Source organism: Archocentrus centrarchus, chromosome 1 (genome assembly GCF_007364275.1).
Source record: "Archocentrus centrarchus isolate MPI-CPG fArcCen1 chromosome 1, fArcCen1, whole genome shotgun sequence".
Lineage (NCBI taxonomy): Eukaryota > Metazoa > Chordata > Actinopteri > Cichliformes > Cichlidae > Archocentrus > Archocentrus centrarchus.
Genome location: NC_044346.1, coordinates 13,339,327 through 13,366,933, shown reverse-complemented (window position 1 = coordinate 13,366,933; position 27,607 = coordinate 13,339,327). Strand labels below are relative to the sequence as shown.

Here is a 27,607-nt window from a genome sequence, read left to right as displayed (position 1 = left end):
ACCAGACAACCTTGAAGGCGAGATCGACCAAATACATTTTTCCCCCTCTTGTTAGGGTGGTGTGGAACTTAAAGACCACTTCTCATATCTGGTGCCCCTTTGGAGGGGCCTGAAACCCAAGCTGGAAGCCATTTGAGTTCCTAGTCACATGCAGATTCTGTGGTTTGTTTTAAATGACTGCCGAACACTCATTTTTATAAGTTAGCGTTTCCTTAATCTTTCACCCATTATATTTGGCTATGGTTCAAATCTAATGCATATGAATGCATGTATGAGTGCATGGCTGACAGTATGTTTGTGCGCTTGTATGCACACTGTACTGTGTGCTTGATCCCAACGGTGAAGCGCTTCAAAACCATGTTTGAGTTTTTAATATAAAGTAGTTCAAACAAATTTGCCCGACTGTTCTAAGAATGAAACGCACTCACACTGATTCATGAAAAACAATCAGATGATGCGCAGCGATGTGTCAGTCACAGGTTGTTTACTATGCTCCGGAGCAGAAGGGCTGCTTGCACGCCACACAAGTGCATCCTGGAAACAAACGGTGCATAACATAACCTTTTCAACCAAAGTGGAAACGCCCCACATGTCCATTCATGTGAGGTTGTTCAGCACTCACTGCTTCCTCACCATTCTGTTTATGCTCCGAGTGGACACTGAGCTCTGAGGCCAGGCCAGACACGAACTATTGCTAGGCAACAGACGGGAGGGAATCTGCAGCACAGCGCAGACAGCAACTGCTGCCACACGAACTGTTCGGGCTCCTGACAGATAACGGTTTGGGGGGTGGGGTGGGAGGGTACCAAGTGGGTCACGTTTAAATTGCTCCCCAGCCACTGTTCACGGTGCTTTTAAATACAGAAGAGAGCGCAGCAGAACGACTGCAACATGTGAAGCTGAGCTGAATGAATTATCTTCACAGGCTGAAAAATAATTAAAGACTAAACAGAAAACAAATAGCTCATTAGCATTTTGAAGTTGCAAAACAACACTTTGATAAAATTACACTTATTGGAAGTGTGAATAAGTGTTTTGTCTGCCACTTCAGGCTATCTGGATTCAGTTTCTTTGAGTATCTTACATAAAAGGCTCTTAACATCTACAAAAAGCACCATAATAAAAAGCAGTGGATGCATACGGTGCTGCACAAAGTAATCCTGCTGTTTAGAAATACTTAATGTGTGACTGGATTTATAACAAAATACAGATACTGACAACCGTGTGAAACTCGGGCCACATTTCTGCATTTGGATCCACTGGGTGTTCAGTTGCAGGTTGGCATCTGCAAATTGCTGCTGATTAATTTCCTGTCAGTTGCCCACCACTTCGAACTGCGAGTGTGGGGCTGTAACCAATGCATATAATACGGATTGACCAAAAGAACAGAACTGACATTAGTCTTTATAACGCCTGTCAACAAATCCCCTGGGAAAAATTGATTCTACCACCACTGAGGCCAAAGCCATAAAGGTTCCTCCTCTGAGATCCTTCACTGTCCAAAAACTATTAAAAACGAGCCATTTCGTTGCTTTGGCTGACATGTTGCTTCATTACAATGAGAACAATGAACTTGAGTCCCCCCCCCCCCCCCCCCCCCCCCCCCTTCAGTCAAACCTTGACATCTTTTGCTTCAGTTTGAGTGCTTCTGAGGAAAATTTCTCAAAGTTAAAAAAAAAAGTATTTTCTGTAAGAGAGATTAGTGATGCGTTCAAGTGCATTTTTTATTTTTAATTTTAAATACTGCATATTTCTATTGGATGTTATTGAGCTAAACAACTGAATGCCAAACATGAAGGAATAAGTGGTGGAAATGTGGCCTTTATGCTCATGTGATGTATTAAGGTGAGGGGAATTAGTGTGATTGGTCCTTTGATGAGATTTCTTAAATGTCTTTCAATTAATGTGACTTGAGCAATAAATGGAACAAAAACTAAAACCAAAATCCATAAAAACACGAGACCTCAAACTGAGTCTACAAGAACAGCTGCTGAAGTGAAGATGCAACCTGTTGAGTAAGAAGTACAACCATGAAGTTGAGTGACTCAGCCCTTACTTGATTTAACAGGCAACAACTGCCTCTTTGAAGGTCATCGCTTTGTGCTCCTCTGAACTGCTTGAAGCAATCCTAATCCCTCTGTAAAAGTCCCTTTATGACACTTGTACATGCATATTTGTAATTTTAATATAGACCTGGAATGTTTGCTTCATGTTTAGGACAGCTTGATCTCTGTCTCCAGTGGAAGAACGTACAGTGTCCAAGCCAAGAGTTGGAGCAACACTGTGACCAGGGACATGTTTGTCATCTTTTAAGAAATTTAGTGTTGTGCACCAACTAAGGGTGTCCTCCGGGGTCACATTATCAATGTGACACCTACTATAACGCACCAGTGCAAATTACCTGAACAGCAACATGTGCTACAACCCATTTTAAACACAGGATTCTCTTTTTTTTTTTTTTAAATCACCACAAAACTGTATCTCTTAAAACATGATTGTGCATTGGTCCTCTGCAGAGCCCTTGGACATTTTTGCAGCCCACCATCTGCCTGCTGTAGCTGTTTATGTCACAACTGGTCTTAAGCCTGGGTTTGAGTTGAAAAGTTGCTCTTTGGAAACAGTGGAGGAGATCACATGCAAACATACGTGTTTTAAGTGTCAGAAGAGGAATTGCAGGGAGCACATAAAAACAGGAGTGCTGGAAATGGTGCAGAGGTGCACAAGAAGACGATCTTGAAGGGGAAACTTGCTAAACTGAAACCAAATCATGGTTTTGCTTTTGTTAAAATTATTCCCTTGTGGATGTAATTAACCAAATAATTTGCTTTATTGAACACATAAGATGCCTTCATACAGGTAACAAAAACAGACAACTGTCAGCTTGAAATGAAAAAAGAAAAACCCACATTTTATTGCACTTAAGTTATAAGAAAATAAAATTCTAAGTGAATCAAACAAATACACAATCCCTTTAAGGTTTTTTCTGTCCGTTTTCTTTTTTGCCAGGCAGTTTACATGAACTGAAAAAAAAAAAAAAAAAAAAAAGAAAAGAAAAGAAAAACACCTGCAACAAAATCTGATTTCTCAAACCAGATCATAAATTAAAACAGAGGGAGAAAACAACAAGAGGAGATAGAGCAAGATTGTTTTCTTTTTTTCTTTTTTAATATACAGTGTTATACCACTTTCACAGTTCAGCTTGAGTTGTGACTCTTGAAGATTGGGACGGTTTTTGTTTGGCTACAATGTTTCTGTTTGCGTTTTGTTGCCTTCGTGGTTTTTTTGTTTGTTTTTTTTGTTTTTTTATTATTATTTATTTATTTTTCCCCACTGACAATCCGCGAGGCTGCAGCCGCCCGGGTCATTTTAACTGCAACTCATGTAACACTAAGACTCCCGGCAGCTCCACCTGTCAGTTGATGCTTGTGATGGTCTCCTCTGTTGCTTCAGACATCTTTGAATGGAACAACAATCACACGCACGGATATGGACAGTTCTTTCATTCGCGTGTTAAAAATCGATCTGCTAGGTTTGTGTTTTTTTGTTTTTTGTCTTTGCCAGTCTGAACAGCATTTGTACATTTCCCCAAAGAACAGGCTGAAAGAGCTTTGTCCCAAGGAATGTGTTTACAAGTTGCCCATTAACACGCCAACACACGCACTCATGCACACACACGCACGCCAACAGTGTACATCCCCTCATTTCCTCTCTGCAGGCGCTCCCGTCAGTATCTGTCGGACACGATGCCTCCCTCTCAGCCTCGTAGAGGCACGTTTGGCTCAAGTTTCAGTGGCAAAAACAAAACAAAAATAAAAAGCTGGATGTTACCTTTTTGTCATATTTCGTTTATGCAAGTCCAAACATATAGAGTTCAATTTGGAATTTCGCCTGGGACTAAAACGTCACAGCAAGTAAAAGTTCCATCTCTCTTTTTTCCCGTTCATCTAGCAGCATAAATACAGTTTGGCCACTGGGGGAAAACGGTAGAGGGGGGGAAAAGGGAGCTGAGGCAGGGGGAACAAGTGGGGTTCAGGGGGCATTAATCCATAGCGCTTAGAGCAAAGGATCTTTTCTTCCTCTCATCACAGCACTGGCATTGAGGAAACCACCCAAGCTAGACTCTGGAAAAATCTGGACAGCACGGATGCTTATGCGGAGGCGGCGCTCCAAAACCCAGGTAAGTAGAAAACAGAAAGGAAAAACAAAACAAAACAAAAAAACTCAAGTGAAAAAAATAAAACAAAATAAACCCTTGTGACATAAAGATGGCAAACCTAAAACAGGGCAGGTTTCTAATACTGGGATTTGTTGCTGTTGGCAACAGTGAGGAAAGGCAAAAAAAACCCTTTCATATGATAAACCAAAGAGGTGTTGAAATTCACAGTTGTGTTTGTGTGCGGTATTTTAAAGAAATCAAACTAAAGAAGGGGAAAACAACAAAAAAAAAAAAAAAAAAAGAACAGAAATGGAGTGACAAGAAACTAGCCTGAACAGGCTACACCGAGCAGCTCTTTTAGGTGTAACTGTTTGTGGAAAATCCACCTTCCTCAGCTTTTACCTGCGGTCAATGCTTCCCACTTTACGGTTGGCCTTTTGAGTGTATGTGTGTGTTTTTGTGGGCACAGGCTGATGGGAGGGGAACTTGGGGGGGGGGGGCTTTAAAAAATAATATATCTCTGTACATGTCAAAATCTGTCAGGCTTGAGCGAAACTAAGTCTCTGAGTAAAGCTGCCCCCAAACCAAAAGGACTGAGAGTCACTTCAAAAGAGTTCAGTCATTCGTTCCTTTCCTATCCTCCTCTTCTTTCTCACAGCCAATCACAGGACAGACCAGTCATGCTCCACCCTCCTCGCCTCGTTTCCAACCCGATCCCCTTTCACTCCACCTTACGCTGGTGGAGGGGGCTAAAAAGCAGGAGCTGAACAGGTGAGGGTGTTTGTCTTTGCCAGTAACATTTGCCCGAAAGGGGGTGGGGGGTGGGGTTTGGGAAGATGATGGTAGAGGACAGGACAGCCCACTGTTTGGTGGTGGTGGTTCTAGCATTTGGATGTTGGCTCTCCAGTTTCCAGGTGCCGTGTCTCCCATTCCCTCTCTATTCCTTCCTCTGGGGTTCGCTCTCTTTGTCCTTCCTCACCGCGTTCCCCCTCACTTCATGTCTACATCAAAGTCCAGCACCAGCAGCTTGGTCTCCTCTGTGCCGTTGCGGCTACCCACCGCGCATACCAGCTTGGTGTTGGAGGCCCGGATGCGCCACACCACACCGCCGCTGCCCCCACTTTCCAGAGTCACCAGGTTACGGATGAACTCGCCCGTCTTCAGGTCCCACAGTTTAACTGTGCCATCGTCCGAGCTGGTGATGACAAAGTTCTTGTTGAACTGGAGGCACGTCACGGCGCTCTGGTGCTTGTGAGGACCTGAACACACACAGAAAATTGTAGTTAGTGGGATGAGGTAAAAGGGAAGAAAAAAGAAAAAAAAAAAAAGAAAAAAGGGCAATTAATAGTCTTTCGCATTAACTAATTAACTTTTCCTATGACATTTTTAGGAGCTTAAGCACTTTATCTGCTCTCAGACCACAGTTAAAAGGCTCTGAGTGATATGTGCACGTTTTTGGTACGTGGTAGAGGCAGAACTAGCAACGCTGCACGAGACGGACTCAACCAAACAATTTAATTTAGTTCTGTTCTTAGATTCTTAGATCTTTACTTGATAGGAAATGTAAAAAGAACCAAGAGTGACTTTTAGTTTATTTATGAATGGTTATTTAGTTTCATGACCTAAAATATTTTAGGGTATATTTCAAGATGCCAGTAGACATGTCAGGATCAGTGAGATCCTGAAACCTCTAATAAACCTTTTATAAGTGAAACACTTTTTCACCAAAGTCCATGGAAATTCTTGTTCAAAAGTAATAGTACACTGGCAAACAGTGAATCAAAGAGTTTAAAAATAAAGAACCCAGATACAGCAAAAGATCTGAAAGTGAGATATGTGGCAGCTTGTGAGGTGAAAGAAGAACTCTTATTCCTGAAGGTGCTGCGACAATGAGATCTTCCTACAGCTGGTAGGCTTTAGGACGAGCTGCCAGGGCTCAGACGCTAAGCAGCTTCAGCTACACCTTCGTCTGGTCTGTTTGGTGGCAGTACGTACCGGTTAAAGCCTCTAGTGATTGAGGTGAGTGTATTTGAGACTGTATGTGTGCAGTGGCTCCATGTTTGAAAATCATACCTTGATTAAATCAATTAGGCTGACTCAAAACAAAAACGAGTGCCGAGTCAAGTGCTGGCAAAAAACTGATTTTTACTGAACTGTGAGCTCAGACACATTTAACCAGTTTCTGGATACACAGCCATTCGCAGAGGAAATTTGCTGAAATCTCTGTGAACAAGCTTTCACATCTTTTCCATTTCTGTCTCCGGTTAGTTCAAAGGCTGAGTTATTTACCCGACTATACAATACTGCACCAACCCCCAACTTGCCTGTCTCTCTCCTCCCTCTGCTCTCCCCATTACCACAACAAAGCACTGTGCTCCATCATTACCTATGCTCTCTCGAGCTGACAGTAACAGCCTTGTTGTTGGCCTATTGTCTTATCAAAACACACTAATGAATAGCAGAAATTGTCCGCTGACCTAATTATATGACCCACAAAGTTCCCCAGCCCTCAGTCTTTTACTGTAGTCACCCCTCTTCACCAGACAGACCCCCCCCACAGTCCCACTTGCTCTCTTAAGGCTCTCATACGACCATCCTTTTGTTCAGCTGCTCTGTGTGTGTCGTGGATGCAGCACAATCGTGCATGTTTGTAGTTTGCTAATGAGGGCAGTTAGGAGTGGGGCACTGCTGGTTGCCACTGCTATTCAGCTAAGGATTTCCAACTTCCTGTGAGGCAACATTGCTGCTAATGGAGTTAGAACTATTCAGACACAAAGGAAATGAGACTGTAATCAGGACCAGCAGGCTTGCAAGGTGTTGGCTCAGTATCGCTCTACTTACACACACACACACACACACACACACACACACACACACACACACACACACACAAACAGGTAATTTAGATGGATTTTTAATTGGACTGTCAGTATCAAACAGAGTCCAATCTAATGTGTTTTGCTGTTGTTGTTGTCCAAGGCTGGTTCTGCCACTTTTACCACACTTAAAGTCACTTATTCTTGGATATATACCATACAGCTACATTTCAGTCTACATGCGAGTTGTTTTGTAGACACTTTGTGGATAGTTGCACAATCTTCACCTCCAATATGAGATAAGTCTACTGTTATCACACAGGACAGAAAATTAAGAAAGAAAAAAACATAAAAAAACCAATGAGAGTTACATCCCCCAAAAATCTGATGTGGCTTGGCTGCCCTGTCAAATAAGCTGAAGAACCTTGATCGGCACCTTCTGCCAAGTTCAAAACTTCAGACCTGATATTAAACTTCGAAAACACTATTTGAACAGTAAGAATCGAAGCAAACAGCCATTACCTTTAGGTAGAACTACAAAACTGTCACACCTTTGATATAGGGATTTTTCTCTAATCAAATTACAGTTTTCTGAGTGCCTCAGATTTAAGAATCAATAATGAATAAACAATTTCTGTTGTGCTGATTTTACTGTAAGGCCTCCTCAGAGAGCTCAAATCAGAAATTACTTTATCAGAAAAATATAGTTCGAGTTTGGTTTCCAGGCTCCAATCTCATCACTCCCAGCAAGTATGACAGATATATTTGGAAGTAAGAATCGAACATCCTTCAAATCCCCCCAAAATGTTGGAGTCTAACGCCACTAAGGTGAAGATCTTCTATGTGGGAGACAATGCACCAGCTCCTGTAGTAAATGTACATCAGTCCTACAACATGTTTTTGCCCTGGTGTGTGTTTTACACCACAAAATGTGGTCCTGGAGACACCTGTTGCAGCAAGATCTATCTGCAGCTTTGCCTACATGACAGACTCACAAATGTGTGACACATGTAGTCATGAAACATGTAGTCATTCTAATTACATCAGATTTCAGCGACGGGTGTTGTCCGAGAACTTGCTGTTTTTACACCAGTTGCACATTATAAGAGAGGGCCTCTAGTTTTCCCTAAATTTTAGGATAACTCCCACACTCTTCATACTACAGCTCACTCACCTTGCAGTGTTTGCAGGCACTGGCCAGTCTTGATATCCCAGATCTTGACAGTGGAGTCTGCATTGCCTGAGACCAGGATGTTGTCTTTAAGCTCCATGCCGCTGGTGAGGGACTGGTGCCCCGTTAGCGTGTGGATGCAGTTGCCCGTCTCCACGTCCCAGACCCTTATAGACGTATCCAATGAGCCGCTCACGACATGGATCCCATCGAACTACAGGAATAGTTTAAAGTTGCTGAAAATCAAACTGCCACTTCAATAACCAAAACTGTCACTTTAACTTGGAGCTGATGGCAAAAACACCTTACATATCAGCACAGCATACTTTATTTCTATTAACTTAAGATTAAACCCATTTAAAATGGATGACTTTTATTGATCTGTGAAAGCTTTTCTGTTTGTTCCAAGTCTAGTTGCAAAGAACCAACACTTTAAAAAGTCTATCAAAGCAGCGTGGCACCAAAAAAAAAAACAATCAGTGCAGTAATCAGCCTCCTCTGTGAGGGTTATGGCACCAGCAAAGTGCTCTGTCATCACACAGAGGGGATGAGAAGAGAGGACATTTTAGAGGACACACACAGATGAACTTTTTCCTCCCCAACCAAACAAACTAACACAACTTGCAGACACCAGGAAAGAATAAATTAAGAATATAGAAGTGCACATGAATATGAGAAAGAAAATATGGATTTGTTGTTTTTGTGTACCACAGCTTCAAAGAGTTACATAAGGAGCACTACTTCACTCCACAGAAGTACTTGGACACGCGTCAGTGAAGTTCTTCCTTAAGACAGTTTAAAGGAAATACTGAACAGTCCAAAGGCTCGTTTAGTGGCTCTTCCTTTGTTAAAGCTAAGCTGTGTTATGCACACTTAAACATAACTAAATTAAAACTGGTTGTTCCACACAAACTAGTCTGGTAACATTAAGATATGACATCTACCATGAAAATGAAGGTGCTTTTATGAATGTCTTTGAGTGTTATCTGGTCACTTTTAATGCAAAGCTGACAATCAGTTTGAGGTGGGTATTTTTTTTTTTTCATATTAACCAGGACAAAAAAATAAAATAAAATGGTATAGCAGCTGGTCTGGTTGCACATGCTTGTGTATGATTTTCCCCTTCAGACAGCAAAATTTGGGGATGAGTAATGAAAAGTTTGAGGTAATCAATTTACTGCCAATTGTACCATTATTTCAACACCTAAAGAACAGAATCTTTAAAAAAGCTTTTCGTTTCACACTGAGTGTTGCAATGCTTTATGTTAATCCTCACACCAAATTTAAAAAAAAAAAAATTAAATTCATGAAATACATTAAATGTTTAGCTTAATGACAGATTTTCAATGCTTTTCATATGTCAGGACCATGGACAGCGCAAAGTTTTTCACTCAGAACCCTGATGTCATTTTATATTAACCTACGCACACCAACTTAATTAGGTACACCTCCTAAACTGCTCATCAACACAAATATCTAATTAGCCAATCACATGGTAGCAACCTAATGCATTTAAGCATGTAGAAATGGTCAAGAGGACCTGCTGAAGTTCAAACAGAGCATCAGAATGGGGATAAAACTTTGAATGTAGCATGGTTGTCGGTGCCAGAGAGGCTGCTCTGAGTTTCAAAAACTGCTGATCTACTGGGATTTTCCTACACAACCACCACAGGGTTTACAGAGAATGATCTGAAAAAAGTAAATATCAGCAGTTCTCTGGGTGAAAATGCCTTGTTGATGTCAAAGGCCAGACTGCTTCGAGCTCATAGGAAGGCAACAGTAACTCATTGCAACCAAGGTAAGCAGAAGAGCATCTCTGAGCGCACAATACACTGAACCTTGAAGCAGACGGGCAACAGCAGCAGAAGACCACACTGGCTGCCAGTCTAAGAACAGGAACGTGAGGCTGCAATTCATGTGGGCTCACCAAAATCAGACAACATTAGATTGGGATAACGCTGTCGGCTGAGTTTTGATTGCCGGGTCAGGATTTGGTGTAAACAACATGAAAGCATATTATTTATGCTGGTGGGGGTGTGATTTTGTGCCCCTTGGTAAAAACTGAGCATTATTTAAACACCAAAGTCTACATGAGTATTGTTGCTGACCATGTCCATCCCTTTATTACTACACTGCATCCATCTTCTGATGGCTGACAGATGTTTTACAGACTAAATGATAAAACTATGATTATTATGACTTCTCATCAAAGACTACAGACTCTCTGTGTGCCGATAAAACTAAGTAATACCTACATTTCAACTTACATTTTAAAGCTAAGGTTAATTTATACAAACACACACTGCAGTGCCTCACATGACCAGTCTTTTCTTTAATCTTAAGGCCTCACCTGTAATGAGTACACTCTGTTTGTGTGGCCTTGCAGCGTGTGGAGGCAGGTCTCCATCTCGGGGTCCCACACTTTTACCATGAAGTCGTAGGCACCGCTGACCACCCGTCGCCCATCATACTGGACGCAGCGCACCGCCGCCACGTGGCCCATGAGGACGTGTAAACACTGACCTGACTCAATGTCCCAGACGCGCAGTGTGGCGTCACGAGATCCACTGACCACCCTGAGAGGATACCAGACAGAAACACAGAGTGAGGAATGTAACTGCAGCAGAGAACAAAGTTTCAAGAGACATTCAGGGATGAATGAGGATGAGTGTGGGTGCCGCAATCAGCGTAAACCATTGTGAATTCAATAGCCATCTTTATGCTGAGCTGCTTTCCCACAGATGTAATGTGCATTTCAAGTCATCCATTCTCCAAGATTAAATTCAATAGTCTATACAGCTGCTCATTCATAAAATGGCAGCTGCACTGACAGCATAATGAGGCAGGTATGCACAGTTCCTTTCACTCCTATGACAATGAGCATCACAGTCACGTTCATACATGAATGTACAAAAAGAACTGTTTGACTTAAACAGCCGCCCTGATCTGTGTATTCACTCAGAACAGAAAACTGTATTACAGGTTATAGGAAGAAAACTCCCTTTACAGTGACAGTTACTCAAGTTTCAGATCATCACAGTTAAAGTAAAAATGATTCAATGCATTTTAGTAAAGACCAAGTGGGGCATTTCTCCATGTCTGGCTTTAAATTTTCACGGGCTATTTCAATTAACCCCCCCTCCCCCCCAAAAAAACAAAAAACAAAAACATGCTGTAGATACACACAGCCCATTCTCCATTTATTAAACCCCTCAAGGTGCTGCACAGATGGAAATCAGGCACATGTTATTCACTGTCTACCAGCAGCTCACAGCATTTCCACTGAGTGAGTAATCAAATGCTACACAAAAACCTTGGTGGGCCTTAAGGCGAAAAGAGCACTTCGAGTCTCCGGAGTGTGATACTGAGTGAATGAGTGAGCAGCAGTTCACTTAAGTCGCCTCACAGGGTCTATTTAATCACTATGAAACCGCATGCTCTCTTTCATAGATACTGTCCACTTTCAGTGCTGTACAGTTGCTCTTTTTTTTACTTTGCTTTGTAAATTTGGGTAGCATGAATCATAAGAAACATTAAAGGCTTACTTTACCCTGTTCTTCCTATTTCTGGGGAGCTACACGGTGAAGCTTTTGTTTTTACATACATTAAAACAAACAGGATACAACGTGAGTTTGTGGGCGCTGCTTTGACTAGTGTAAAATTTTGACAGCCATGCTAGCTCTTTATCTGCTCTCAGCCATATCTAGCCATGCTAGATCCATCTAAATTTAATGTGTGTTCTAAGCTAACTAGCGGCTGCCTGTAGCCTTACATTCAGTCAACAGACATGAGAGCTGTTGCCGCCCAGTCTGTACTGAAAACCTGATTTGCTTCATGCATGCAAGATGTCTCATTTTATTCTTATTCTTACTTGTTGAGAATGGCCATTAAGCTAATTTCGTAATCCATGAGCAACATTAGGTAAAATGTTTGCACTTCGTCTGCACTCATATATAACACTGCTATTGTTTATGTGTGTGAACAGCACACACAAACATCACGTCAGGTAATGGGAATCCACTGTGAACACTTTTGGACGTGTAGATCAACTTTGGTTTCAGGCACAGATCACACAGTGCTAATATTCCTACCAGAGTATTAAACAAATATGAAAATTTCTTAAATAGGACGGCGCAGAGTTTCAGACTCAGTAGAACACAATTTGCGACACTCAAACACTAAAATTGATTTATTTAAGAATGCTACCAACAATACCATTATTTTCATAAATTCTTTTATCAATAGTACAAAGTACTTTTTGTTTGTCTATACTCAAAGATACTGAGTTTAATATCACACACGAGAGAGAAAAGCAGCAGTTATTATGCTAGAACCGGGAGGCATCTGACAAGTTTTGCTTGAAAAATGACTTAATCCGAATTTATTATGAAAAAGCCTAAATCTTCATCCCATCGACAGCACACTAAAAGCCAAAAAACATCTAAAATGTGCTGTTTTCAGACTTTTACATGGACTTAAAGCTCAACAGTGAGACTGCTCCATACCTTTTCTCATGTAGGTGCATGCAGCGCACTGTTGAGGTATGCCCATAGAGGGTGTGGATACATTCTCCCGTCTCTGCGTTCCAAACCTTGAGTGTGCGATCAGTCGAGCCACTGATGATAATGTTGTCTCGCATCTGGGATGACCACACGCCCCCTGTGTGGCCCACCAATGTCCGCAGACACTGAAAAGAAGAGTAGTCCCGATCAGGATTCCTCACCAATATCCGGGACTTCAGATGTTAGAAAAGTTCATTTGATAGACATTCAGGGTGATGACATTCATACATATTAAAACTCAGCCTAAGAATTCATAAAATCTCATTCGGGATTTTCTCTTCCTGCATGACCTCCTGCTGCCTTCGGGGGGAAAAAAAAAAAAAAAAGTTAAATTTTATTTGGCATTTTATAGGAAGGGAAAACTGAGTGAGCGAGTCCACGCTCGGTGCCGTCGTGCTGGGACAAAACCTCCCTGAGCTCTGCACAAGCTTTAAGTTATCTGTTAGAAAGTGGCCAAATCAGTCCCTTTGTAGAAAGGGTTGATGCCCGTCTTCAACTAAAATGCCTCCATTCATCCTCATTAGGGATGGAAGATTAGCTATTGATTACAGCAGTTATGGAAAGCTTTCTGATCAGCTGAATGTGTGTCTAATCAGTTTGTCCTATTTGTGCCTCCCAAACGCATTAAATTCAAATTCTTTTAGGGAGAGGGGCAAACTGTGGAAGTTGCAGCTGCTGTGGGTTGTGTCAGGTTCAGAGTGGAGTGTGTCACAGAAGTGCAAGGCGGGTGACCCCCCACCCCCCACAGCTGCAGCTGATAAGCCACTGAGCAGTGAATGGCAGTGCAGGGTGAAAGCTTTTATAGCAAAGCGAAAGATGACGTTGCGGTCTGTCTTCTCTACTCTGTCCTGTGATAAAAAAGACTCACTCCATTATCTGTGGGCCAAAATGGCATGCGCTTACAATCAACCTCACTTCAGTGTTAAAAGTCTTCTTTTACCACTGTGGCCCTGTTACACCAGAAAACAAGAGAATACTGCAGACTGCATAAACACGGCTGACTTACAGAATATCACAGTATATCATGAGGATTACTTTGAGCGTTTAACACACATTTTAATTTACATTAGTGATGAACGTGTGATACTGCTGTGTAACATTCAACTACGGGCCTGCAGCTGCTTATATCACACTGGGGACACAATCATGCAGGATTTTTCCCATAAATCAAAGCCTCCAGGAACAAGAATCAGAGTGTGATTAGAGCCTACTCAAACACTACGTGGGAAGAGAGAATATCTGAAATGAAGGGCTTAGGCATCTTTATCGGTCTGTGAAACAAACATAAAATAAACCGGTTCCTACGAATAAAAGAAGATTAGCGGCTGTTTAATGAATGTGTGAAGGCCTTTTTTTTTTTTTTTTAAATACATGAGGGTTTTCATACAATGGTTTACATTTGCATCAAATCTCTTCTTGGTATAAAAACAGTGGTGGGGGAGTATCTGTTTTAGCAACCCGAGAGCTGGCCTCATTGAAAGACAAATGCAGGAGATTTCCTTTTGTATTGAACAACCCACCTTTCTTGAGCACAAATACAGTACGAGGAGAATATGGGCCAGATGAGGGGCTAAATGTGCGTTCAGCTAATGCTCTGCAGTGGTGAAAAGAAACTGCCTCAGGTGAAGCCATCAGATAATTATAGACTGATACCAGATGATTAAAAGATTACTGTGACTATAGTTTCATTCACATGCTTGACTCTTTGACCTCAAAGGAACGAGAGGTTACGAATGTCTCAATATAGATTTATGAAACACATAACTAAAGTACCAGGGTGACAAACGCTTGCTAATTTATTCTTATTTTTTTCCCTTCTTCGTTTGCCTTTTCTATGTCTTGTGTTGACGATCTGATGACAAGGTTTTGAGCTACTCCAAGTCTCCAAAGTACTAAGAGGATAAACAGCTGTGTCACATAAGTACCGGTAATCACACTGTGCTTTCCTCCATAGATAAAGGCTCTGTTATGAAAGCACAATATTCAGTCAGCTTCATACAGGTCGATTTACACGCAGAAATAATCAATACTTTCATTTAAATATTGACCTCAGGTGCTCTCTAACCATTCTTGATGCAGCTAAAGGATCTTGCAGAGGACACCTCTACCCGAGTACGACACCAGTCCACAGGTCTGCCATCTTAAATCTGCCTGACAGCTGAGGCTGCCGCTGACAGGCACCACCAAGGACACGCTCTGCTCTGTTAAGCACCAGGCAGTCTTCTTTGAAGCAGTGAGATGTGTTTGTTTGTGTGCCTGGATGGAAGATTGACGTCCCTGGCTGAAGCTGGAGACAAGCAAAGACAAAGGTCCATCCGACCAACGATGGAGCCTTCAAGAACCGTCTAAGCAACCGTATCTTCAGCAGGAAAACAAAGCTTTTTGAAGATCTGCCAGACCACGTCTACAAGTTTCAGCAGATAATCTTATTTTGCTTAAATTTTAAACACTTTTTGCTTCTTGCAGTAGTTGCACCCCAAATAAATCCCACTCTCTAACCTGATTACTAGCTAGCACCCCAGTTTTCTTCCAGGTGTGGAAGTCTTTAGATAAAATGTGCTCATATAATAATTCCTTGATTACCTCACAGCATGGGTTCAACTCACTGTGTTTGATATAATACAGTGAGCAATATTAATCAAGGGGTAGGACAAAACTAGCTGCAAAGATGAAACAACAAATACCAGTCGTGGTGTTTGTTAAATCTCTAGCTGTGCTGGAGTAACAGCATCTGATTAATATTTGTTGAGCAATTAAAATTTTAGGCCATGTTCATGCAAATGAGCCTGTTAATAGAATGCACACTTTCTACACTTTAAAAAAAAACGTAATGAGTTTGAAAGATACATAATTCACAAATCTGAGTGAAAAGGGTATCAACAAAATCATCTGATCAGACGCATTTTTCGGTGTAAAGACAAAGCTGAGAACATTTTGAACGCAACAACCCTTGATTCACCCCACAGTATCCCATCACAGGGGAATTGTACTGATCCCTCTAAACTGAAGGCAATGTTTCTGAGGAAAAGAGGTGCAAACAACAGAAGAACTGTTAATACTGGCTTCCCTCTGGCACAATTTGTCAACACAGTGACCAATTTCTCGTCCTGTCCTGTCAATTTAAATCATCCACCTGCAGTGCAAGCTGCTGCAACTGGATCTCTGCTCTCTACTGAAGGAAAAGGCACCCACTCTGATCTCTGAGCCAATTTACTATTGCAATCTGTAATCAGTCACCAAACTCATTACTGATTTGAGGGACTACTTCTGACCCCAAATCAAACATACTGACCTTTCAGAGCACGAACAAAAGTCTAATGCAATCACAGTTTCTCATCTCTGCTATGCAGCATGCTGCAGTCCATTATCGACAGGGTTCTCAGTAAGACTTAAGATGTGGTGTTAGCAGCAGAGCTGTAGAAGGAGAGACTGGGTGACAGTGCTTTTGCTGAAGTTCAAGGATTTGTTTGCAAAATATGCAAAAAAAAAAAGAACAAAGAAAAAAATCACTAATAAAAATTATAGAGAAAAGATAATTGCTACAAACTTGGAGACTTGCAATGGAATGATGTGTCTGTTGGGAGTCACAACAGCCATCGTAAGCTGTGTAACACTTCAAGATTACTGACAGCCACTTTACAGGCCTGCATCTCATAGACAGAGGATAAGAAAAAGTAGCAATCAAGTCTTCAAATAAGCTGGCAAAGACTAAAGAATTCTGACAGCAGCAAGAAAAAACAAATCCAGGGGCCGGTAATCTCATTGTATTTTTACTTTACAGTTTTACTGGCATCGACAGCCACTTCACCAAAATGGTCGATTCGGCTTAACTGGCCGTTCCTCTCCAGTGAGGGATTCACACACTGTGGTGTCGAGAGCTAAGGAGGCAAAGAGATGAAATCCACAGAGGGGCTGTGTGCTCTGAATACAGCACCCAAACACACGGATTTAGGCTCATCTCTTCATGACTAATGTAAACAAACAATCCCGAGGCAGATTAGCATTGTTGAAAGAACATACAATATACTCTGTGATGTCATTCTGAACGCAGGGTGGGTTGGGGAGGGGGGAAAGGGGAAAAAAAAGCAAAAAAAAAAAAAAGCATTAAAGCCTGCTGGTGATGTGACTCATCGCAGGCTTCAACCACCGATATGGAGCCACTGCAGCTGTAATTCAACAACCTGTCATCCAGATATTAGTCTTTGGGTGAAGGAGAGCCAAACTGTGCTCCATGCCTATCGGATGACCTTGGCAAGATCTGTTCAGATCAGCAAATGCTGTGACTGATATGCATGTAATCACCAGCTGGGGGACAGCCAACTTTACTTTATGTGTTTGGCCGAACCTCTGCAGCAACGAAAAGCAAACTCAAGTCTTCTAACATGTGAAAGAAAGGGATATCCGCTGCAGTGTGATCATGCAGAACATTGATTTTTTTTTTTTGAAAGGCTTCTCTTTGAATGTTTTCATTTTCAAAAGACCAAGTTCACGGCCCAACCTCATCTATTTTATCTGAGTAAAAAGCAAGAGGGACAGAGTGGAAAGAGTGGAAAGAGAAATATGAAATAATCAAGGACTTCTTGTGAAAACTTCTTTTGAGAAAGGAGTCCAGCATCGAGGCCTGAAAGTGTTGTGATTTACCACGATCTGTAAAGCTCTCTCCGATATCACAGAGCAACCACTGCCTTTCTTTTTAATACACAGCGTAAAGCTGCAGCACAAGGCCTGTGTGTCGGCAGCAGCTTCAGCTATGAATACTAACACTGCGTGTGGACATGGGCTGTGTTACAAGTGTGCAAAATAGATAAATATAAGAGAGGTGAGACTGATACAGAGAGCATTCATGCCAGGACGATTTCTATCTGGTAGAGTAATGTAAAATTATATCAGTGGGAACACTAAAGCTTTAAATCAACACAGTTGTTTCCGTCACTTCAAATCAATAAGTATTTAAAAAAAAAGAAAAAGTATGATTAAGCCAACAGCCCTTTAGGGTCAGTACAGAAAAAAAAAAAAAAAAAAGGCACCAAGTTTAAAGCAGAAATCACAAAAAAGTATTCAACTCTTACCTTTCCTGTGATAGCCGACCAGACTTTCAGCGTGTTGTCATCAGAGCCGCTGACAATGCGATTGCCACAGAACTGGAGGCAGGTGATCACGTGGTCATCATGGCCTTTGAGCACCTTTAAATGGAACATATGAAGAGAGATGAAGTGGGAAGGGCGTGGAGGAAGAGCCGATGTGGAATGACAAAGCAAATAATGATGCTGACAGTAACACTTATTGCATCAAAGTGAAAATGTCATCAAGCGCTGCAGGTGTACACAGCCCTTTAAGCACTGCTGCATACATTCAGTCTGTTAGTGGGTCACAGGACTGCGAGCTCAGCAACTGCCAGAACACACTGCATATGCAAAGGAGTATGAAGAGCATGGGAAACTAATTTATGCCAGTCATGGCCTAAAATGACCTGCAGCCGTTTCACAAACAGCCACAGCGTACAAGGTCCATTAAGGATGAGCTTCAGCATGCTGGTCATGCTCTATGAGAAGCTTCTAAACAGGTAAAAGAGAAACTGAGTCTTTAAAGTGAAGGAGAAAAAGAGTTTCCTGTGCTCCAGCTCAATTAATATTCCGCACAAATACCAGGGAGCACAGACCTGACCTATCACTAACTTTCCATCAGCTCAACACTTCAGACTGTTATTGAACCATCTTTCTGTGCCTGAAGGCCATTTGATCAGATCAATAAAAATCAACTAACCTGTGGGGAATTCAAGTTTGAAAGAAAAGATACCTTGGGTGATTTGAGGTCCCCTCTCCTCCAGTTAGTGTCTATTCTGTGCTGCCTGATGTAGGCACTCTTCCAGGGGCTATGAGTAAAGCCAGGCTTGACAATTTTTCTCTTTTTCAGGGTAAGGGGCTCATCGATACCTGTTAGGAGGGAGAAAAGAAGCCAGTTGGACTAAAATGTTCTTGTTTTTCAATACGGAGTATATTTTTCCAAACAGGAATAACCACAATTTTAAGCACAGCAGTGGCTTCAGACTGCTCCCGCTGAGCGACTGCGTGGTGTCTGTCTGCCTGCATCTGTTGCAAAGAGTTAGGCTCACCCTCTTCCCTGCATTTCTCCCTCCACAGCAGGTTGTCTTCTGCAAGGATGCGCCAGTAGCGACACGTCTGTGCTGCTTGGAGGAGGTCCTTCGGTTCCAGGAATGACAGCACGTATAAAGCCAGCTGTTGAAAGACAAGGACGAGCAATGTGAGAGGTGTAAAGCAGTAATGGGGGCAGAAAACGGAGCTATAATTTTCTGAAGTTGATGTAAACAAAAGTCCTTTTTATCAGGTGCTGGCACTAACAGTTTAAGGTGACATAAACACCACACATCTTTAATAATCTCCAGTGTAGATGTATATCACAGTGCCCATTCAGGTGCACTGGGCATATGTGTACCAGGACAAACAGGAAACAGAGGGTCCAATGGGGAAAAAAGTATTATGAAGTAAGAATGACAAATGGCAATAAAGACCAACAATTTCTTTGTTTGGACTGACGCTGAGGTTATTGAAATGTAACAGGCGAGCCTGGTCGGTCATGGCTTAGCAACATACTAGTCAAACAGCAATTATGGCTACATACAAGGGTGAACCCAGGAGCATTATCTAATCACCAGAGGAAGAAGCAGCCACAAAAGGATGAAACTATATTAAGGTTTTTGTGATGTTAAGATTTTCACTGGGAGTGACCAGTAGGGACAGGATAAGAAATGAGTACATCAGAGGTACAGGTCAGGTCGAGCAGTTTGGAGACAAAGTTGGACATGTGCAGAGGAGGCTATACTGGACAAAGCATGCCAAGCAGGAGGAAAAGAGGAGGACGACAGAGAAGATTCATGGATATAGAAAAGGAGGATATAGTGTAAAAGAAGAGGATCCTAGGGATAGGGTGATGTGGAAGCTAACGGCGGGTTTAAATTTTTTGACTTATGAGATGAGAGCCTGCATCATTTCCAAAACTCTTGCTTCTGGCCATCCAACAGTTTTCAAACTAAAACAGGGTCAACAGCATCCCCCAAAATCTTTTTTGGGCTTTAAAGTTCTGAAGCAGAGTGGATGCCAGACATAATTGTAGTACACATGATAAAATTAAAGTGTTTTACTGTGGATGTACTGAATAAAATAAGTAAAAAAAAAAATCTAAGAAAATAAGTGTGGGGTAATTAGTGTAGCCTGTACTACAGTTATTGAGATCAGTTGATGCATTTGTAAAAGCCTTGGAGAAAAGAAAAAAAAAACTGTTTACAGTAAAAGCCTCTCAGTACAGGTAATAATGCTACACTTCGTTAAACCAAATGAGCATAAACTAGAAAGACAATCTCCTGCTTTTTGTTCCACTAACATAGTCAAATGCGTATATACTTGCACAAAACAATGAGCTGGATCACCTGTTAGGTCAAGATATTGCTGCACATCTGCATAAAAAAGGATTATGGGTTCATTTGACAGTATGAGGTGTAAGCCGCTGTGTAAATATTGTTCTTTCATTATTCGATAACAATATGAGATGGCAGCGACCCACGATGCAGAGTAACAAATTCAGGTCTGCAGTCACGAACATCACCGTGGAGTCAAATTACTCAGGAAGGTGTCCAGCTTTCAATTACTTTTGTTGATCTGAGAAAATTTTAAAACGCCATATATATTTTACATACATATACGACAGCTCAAGGCGATGAATCTGTATTGCTTTTCTACCACAGTCAATGAATCAGTTATTTGTTTTCTCCATCTTCATCAATGATGGCCGATAATAGTGACCGAGAATCAGTTTCCGTACGGTTAGGTCTTTACTCAATTTTTGTAGTGTTTAACACTCATATGTTCTCCAGAGGTTTGAATGTGCTACAGTAGAGCATTGGGTTTACATCAAGTCATTTAAACAGTACTGACATGACTCACTCACCCAAAAGCATGTCTAAGCCAGCCATCATTACAGGCCTGAGGATATTTTAATAGTTTTATAAATCATTCTCAAATTGCTTTTAAAGTCTGACACTCGGTCTTCTACAGAATCTGTTCATAGTTTCAATTTCAACTGTATCTTGAGTGTAACCCACAGGGACCGTCCTGCTAAAATTACTTGACAGCCCCACCTAATATTTTTCCTGGAGTTTGATCTAAGAGGAGAGGTGGGATAATCAAAAGAAGTCAAAGCAAGCAAGAGTGTTTTTTTTTTCTTTTTAAAGGAGGAAAAAGAATGAAAGGAGAGCTCTTATGTACAGGTGTGAACACACACAATGTTGTCTGTCTGGCTTTAAAGCGAGTGACACTGACACCTTTAAATGTTGCATCCTATTGCCTCACTCTCTATGCTACCCCCACCCACCCCCAATCCTGACACCTTCCAGACAAGGTGTGAAGTATCTGATCTGCTACACAAGCTTCAGCAAATTGAGGCTGTTTTGTCAAGAATCCCCTATGTGATATTATCAGTGTGCCACTTTACATTGTTTGTATTGTCAGTTATGATGTAGAGCAAAAACAAGACACCCACTATGGATGCCCTAAAATGATGCGAGGGAAGACTGCGACAAGATCAAGGCTGAGAGGATGCCTCGTGTCTCTGTCATGTGCATTCATTCAAAAGCTAATATAAAAGATTCTTGTGGGAGTTCAGGTCAGAATAAAGAGAAAGCTGAGGCAGAGAGGATGGACGGCTAGAGGGGAACTCACCTCTTTGGGCAGCAGGGAGATGAAGTCTCGCTGAAACTGCGGCTCAATCACCTGCATCATATGCTTGACTTGTGTGGGCTCACAGCTGTCAATCAACTCATCCAGCGCCAGCAGCTTCTCTGGGCCAGTCCAGCTCTGGAATACACACACATTCAAACGCACGCACATACAGAGAAAATTTAAATTATTCAAATTATTTTACTTTGAAGAGGGGACCATTAAATGTGGCTGTTTCAAAGTGGAAGCTTGGGTCATTGGGAAAAAAGGGCCAATTTAATAGAAAATACTGAGGTGCACTGGTGTCAGTCACGTACAGCACATCACAGCAAAATTTAATATTTTAGATCAAAACTTTCCTGTTCACGACTGCATTATGCATTATGCTTGGGAAGAAAATGTAAGACAAGATGTTAATTTTAAATCTATGTATAACAGCGCTGAGGGCTTACAGAGTATCTAGCAGGATTTAATGACTTTGCAGCAACATTAACAGAGATGCTTTATGGAATTTTCTTGTAATTTACCTTGAAGTCTAATGGCTGTGCTCTATGCATTTGGTTTCTCATAAAACAGATGCAAAGCTTTTTCCTCCTTCAATTTAAAATATGGGATTGCAGTGCATGTGGAAAGAAAACACTGACCCACTTGTAAAAACATTTCTCTGCAGCCAAAACTCCACAATGCAAGTTAGAGATCAGCCAAAGGAACTGAACTTTCATGTTAAAATAAAGTGACTTTAAAGTGACAACATTGTTTTTATTTAACCAACCACAGTAATGTCCCTGCAACTCTGGTAAAATTACAGGTACCGTTTCTTGCTTTTACTGCGGCTTCTTTCTGGAAATCTGTACCATTTTCATTCTGTAGTTCCTCTAAACCAACTGGCGATGGCCCAATTTAACACCATCAGCGTCATGTTCAGTCTTCATCCACAGGTAAAGGCAGCACAAATTGAAAACACTGCACCGGGACGTTGTGGGAACAGAACAATGCCTACGTGTTCTTGCACAAGTTTTTCTTCCAAGTCTGATCCTTGACTGGAATGCCTTGGAAGCATCTTTCCTTTTGCAGGATGTCTGACACCTTAATGTTCCCTACGTGCCCTCCACTGCAGCACAGGATTGCTCGAGGCACCTGCATATTTCCAGCAGTGGAAAATTTAAACACAAGGAACCGGACTCCATCAAGACCATTATTAGTAGTCAGCATGCTTATTTCATCTGCTTGAACATTCAGTTACTGCTGAGCAGCTCTCTAACCGTATGTTGGACACAACAGTCACAGTTGTTTTCCCCCTCTGTGGAGCACTGAAATCTAACAATGATTACAGGCTATGAGGCAGGTGGAAAATCTGGCACACGCAGACCACCTGTAATTTGGCAGCTAAAAGCTTTAGCCAGAGGTGCTGGTTCTAAAGCTAATCACGCAGTTAAGAGACCCCCTCCCTGACAGAGGAGGGGCCCGTGCAACAGCTACTTACGCTTTTCACAACTGATAATTTGTACTCCAATTCCAACAGAAACCCAAACCAGCGGTTCACAATTCCCAGCCAAAGCTGAGAACCTTTTGTCCAGTAAAACCTTTTAACTCTTGTTTTCTTCACAATTCATTTCAATTCATATAGTGCCAAATCACAACAAACAGTTGTCCTAAGGTGTTTCCTCAGTGTTCACCATAACTATTTTAACTGTACAGTAAAACTGCCAAACGATTGCTAACATACTTCTGATAACAGTGTAGCCTGCGGTGTGTCAGTGTTTTCAGATACCTTTTCTCTAATTTGGCTTCGCTTGAGAAAGAAAAAAGAGCTGTGACTGCTTTTTTCTTTTATTAAAAAAAAGTTAGACTGTAGAGCAGACCTGAGCAACATACGGCCCTCGGGACGACTCCAAAACAGTCCCAGTTTCTCATGTGGCCCCTCAGACTAACCCAAAAAAACCCCCCAAAAAACAAAACAAAAAAAAACAAAACCCTGACCGAAACAGATTACCACAAAGCTACAAAGACTAAAAAAAGGCAATCATTTTATCTCTTACACCAGTTATAATGACAACAATTGGGGCATCAAGCCCATTGTTTTTATAAAGTACAAATTAAACAAAGGAAATATGCTGGTTAATAAGCTTTAAACATATTAGTAGGTGGATTTGTTACCTTTAACACAGTCATCTTGGAGTTTCCCTTTGTTGCCACTCTTTATGCAAAGCTAATGCAATTAGCCACCGGCTGCATCTTTATATTTAATCTAAAGGCATGAGCGGCATCAGTGTTCTCATTTAATGCAACAAAAAGGAGAAATAAGCCCATTTCTCAAAATCTCCAACTAATCCTGGAACGCAATGTGTGAGGTTTCAGTGATCATGTCTGCCTATGTGCAAAAAGCCTAAAAATACTTTGTTTCTTTGTAGCTCCTCTGTGCTGTATGTAAGTGGTGTTTCTCACTCTAACAGGAGCTACATGCAGGCTTGGACTGGACTGGGGAATGTACAGAATGTAAGTTTGAGGTTTATCTCCCTGTAGCTTGAGCTGTAAGATTAGAGAGAGCAGACTGTGGATGTTCTGGCCTGAGGACTAATATATGTAAAACAAACACCAAGGTGTCACGGGTTCACCCAGCTATTCAAAGATAATAAGTTTAAACTCTCCCAGGTAATGAAATCCATGGCAACCCATTATAAAGAAAATCAGAGAGACCCGATCAAGGCTAATATGTTTAAATGACATCCTATTTCCTTGAAGTCATTAGCGCTTAAGTTTAACATGAAAGAAATGGCTCTATTAGGTTATATCCATCAGATAACATAGGAAATTTACTATAAATATGGGGTAAACTATAATATTACATCATGTCTTTGTTAGCCTGTAGAGTAAGCGACAGTAATTACTTAAGTGGCTAAAAAGAGGATAAAAGTTCATCGTGGACATTCACACTGAAGTATCTCCATTTCAGAGGATCACAGAAGGGGGGGAAAATTTTAACACAGACCATAACTTCCCTTTAAAAAGGATTTTAATCCCAGCAGGAGTTCCTGGTTAAATAAAGGTTAAATAAAACGTCTAGAGTAGACTAATGTGATCTTATAACTCTGCTTTTCAGTCTGAACAGGTACGGCTAATCCCAATTCCACGCTACAGTGCCTATGGTAATGTGGTGGGCCACAACAACAAGGCAGCAATTATCTCTGAGACTAAGTGAACATTGATTGGACGCAACATCTGCTTTTTGATGAGCTTTTCCTCAAGGGCTCAGAGTCACCCAAAGGAGAGGGGGGGGAAGGTTCCAGTGTGCTCACCTGAAATGTTCGGAGCCATTCCTGGAGACCCGTGGGTGGCTGGATTGAGGTGATGCGTCGTCTCTGCTGCCCCTGACCATTGGCTGTTCTGATGTGGCCAAATGTTGTGGGTGTGGCCGGACATGGGACAATTCCTGTCGGGCTGTAATTTATGGGAGGGAGAGCACCTTAAAGATCAATACTGATACGAGACCTTCAAAGACAAATAGCCTAAACTTAGCTGCAGCCTAAGAGGGGGGGGGGTGCTGTATAAGCACTGCAGTCACTACAATTAAGGGAAAATAAAAAGATGTAAATATTAAAGACACATTTCAGCACACTCTGAATGAGTGCAACAGGAATCACATTATGAAGGGACTTTCTAAATAAGCTTTGCTGAAACCTTGGCAAAAATTTCCAGAACAAATTATTATTGGCGATAACAAAAGTTAAATGCAAAAATGCTTTTTTTGTTTGTCTCCAATGTCTGATTTGATTTAGCAATCAATTCCGCAGGCAAAAAAAAAAAAAAAAAAAATTAACGTTATGGCACTTCTATTAAATACATTCTTAGTTATTACAGGCAAGCCAAAGCAAAATTAACAGATGTGTTAGAATAGGTCAAATCAAAATAATTTTAAAAAATTGTTTTCAAGCTCATCAGCAGCTCTACGAGTAGATTTTTATGCCTTTACCAAGTTTGCTAGTTTCAGTAGCAAATATTAATCATCTGCAGTAAGAAAAAGGTTCAAGTTTTTTCTCAAAGCGTCTTTATTGTCCACCTCGTCTGTATGAATTTGCGCTTGCTGAACAACAGAAGGCCTCTCTGTATAATGCCATTCAATTCATCACCATTCAGCAGCTCAAGCTACAACCTCCAAAATATGCATTACAATGAATCAACACCTGTTTAAAACCATTTCAACAAAAACTGATCAATACAACCTTCACAAAGACAGGATTTATTGCAGAAGTTCATTTGTTCTAGCGATGTATACCTAATAAAATGGCAAGAGTGTGTAATTTCTGACTCAGACGTCAAAGTGTGCACAGTCCCACATATTTCTATTCTGGCCCAGAGTCTCTGGATTTGGAAAGCAGCACAGGACTTCAAAGTGCGCCCGTGTAGCCTTGTAATGTAAGGGCAGCAGCAGAAACCATCCACTGGGCACCCTCAATGCTTCACATTCTGCTTGCTGACAGCAAAATGGGAAGCTGGGGGTCGATTTCATTATTGATTCATTTTTAATGGGAGAGGAAGCTGAGACGGAGCGAGTTACATAGCAACATTTACAGTTAAGTGGCTGTGTTCAGTTTGAATTTTAATGGAGCTACATGTGAACACGGGCATTAAATATTCAGGGTAAGAAACATCTGGGACCGCTGGCTGGATGGTGAAGACAGAATGGAAGAGGGAGCATCCCTCTGTTTACAGATATACAATGCAAACCTTTGTTCCTGCCTCCTGGCATTTTTTCTCGTCTTGGTAGTCCTAATTATAAAGTGTACAGCATTTAAAACACTGAGAAGAATCTTTATTTTAGAATTTCTACTATAATCCTTTTGATCCTAAGGTGAGAAACAAAAGCAGAACCCTGCAACACAAGGAAAAAGAGGAGAAGATGAGTCTCTGTGGACAGCTGGTGTGAGTGAAAAGGCTCTCTTACCTCGGATACTCTGGACCTTTGCAGGGCTTTTTTCCTGAAGGGAAAGATCGGACCTCGGGACCATGGTCCAACTTTCTCTTCATCTGAGGAAGAACAAAAGAAGAAACAATAACCTTAGTAACAAATTCTGTATTTAAAAGCTAGAGACATCTTTTTTGGGCACAGATTCAGCTCCATTCTGATAGCTTTCTTTTAGAAACAAAGTGTCAGAGAAGTCTCCAGGAAGCTGGAAAAGAAAATTCAAGAAGGGACACGGGTCAGGGAGCTTTTTAAAAAACTGTGCTGGAAGCAGAAAATTATTCATGAAAGTTACAGACTTTGTTAACATTACATCTGGAATTTTGCATATTAAAATACAGACAGTGCAGTCTTGCAACAGCTTTATGCAAATGGAAAATTAAACTTTTATGCACAGGCTGGAGAGTCAGTTATTAACATGTGCCGTAACAAAGCACAAAGACATGACCGAGCTGTACGTGGCGCGGCTCAACGTGCATTTTGGGATGGCACATCACAGAGGTGTTTTGTTTTTCAGTGCTGTGCTTAATTTTGATTGAGAGAACTGAGCAACCAGACATCCAATAATATGCAGAGGTAACCGCATTCACACCCAGACTCCAAGGATACAGCACGTCCATGCACACAAAATAACCACAAAGTATAACAAGTTTCTCAGGCACGTTGTAGGGTGCATTCTTTGAAACGCACCGATACACAAGCAGGTCCGTTCTTTATTTTTCTCCATCACCTTCATGTACACGCACCACCCAGTCCCTGTTACCACCTACCCTACCGCGCAAACAAAGGAGCCTGTGTAGAGGCCTGGGCAAGCCAATTTTCTTCATCCCATGCCTGCCACTTTCTTTGGCAAGGCTTCTCAACACACATGCAAGTGATCACCATCTCATCTCCAGTCCCTCATGAATAAACAATCTAGCTGAATAAATGAACACTGATTTTAAGTGTCTGGCCAAAACAATATACAATCTAACAGCCAGGCCTTGTTCTTTTTAATATTTAAATATATTTCAGTGAAGGATTTTGTAGATTTAAAAAGTAAAGCCATGGATTCAAACCAAAATCCTTTTCCGATCCTTATTTTTGTAGTGTAGCTCATTTCTAATACCAGCATAAATATGCTGTGAAAAATCAATATAAACTTTATGTCTACAAGAAACAACTATTTGATTATCAATTAATGAGCTATTTATTTTCTCAAGTTATCTGTTCA

At 41.3% G+C, this 27,607-nt stretch overlaps 1 protein-coding gene across 4 annotated transcripts in view; it reads right to left on the bottom strand.

Moving 5' to 3' along the window:
* Positions 1-3,829: 3,829 nt before the first annotated feature.
* The window catches only part of fbxw7 (F-box and WD repeat domain containing 7), a 126,838-nt gene continuing 103,060 nt past the window's right edge, over positions 3,830-27,607 (bottom strand). For all 4 annotated transcript variants that reach the window (XM_030738209.1, XM_030738217.1, XM_030738223.1 and 1 more), the window contains 10 exons: positions 26,377-26,459; positions 24,731-24,872; positions 21,438-21,572; positions 18,818-18,941; positions 18,502-18,638; positions 17,775-17,888; positions 12,649-12,830; positions 10,494-10,719; positions 8,147-8,357; positions 3,830-5,415 (listed from right to left, as the gene is read on the bottom strand). In XM_030738209.1, the coding sequence (XP_030594069.1) occupies positions 5,147-5,415; positions 8,147-8,357; positions 10,494-10,719; positions 12,649-12,830; positions 17,775-17,888; positions 18,502-18,638; positions 18,818-18,941; positions 21,438-21,572; positions 24,731-24,872; positions 26,377-26,459 (1,623 nt within the window). In that variant the 3' untranslated portion in view covers positions 3,830-5,146. The remainder of the gene's footprint in view (positions 5,416-8,146; positions 8,358-10,493; positions 10,720-12,648; positions 12,831-17,774; positions 17,889-18,501; positions 18,639-18,817; positions 18,942-21,437; positions 21,573-24,730; positions 24,873-26,376; positions 26,460-27,607) is intronic.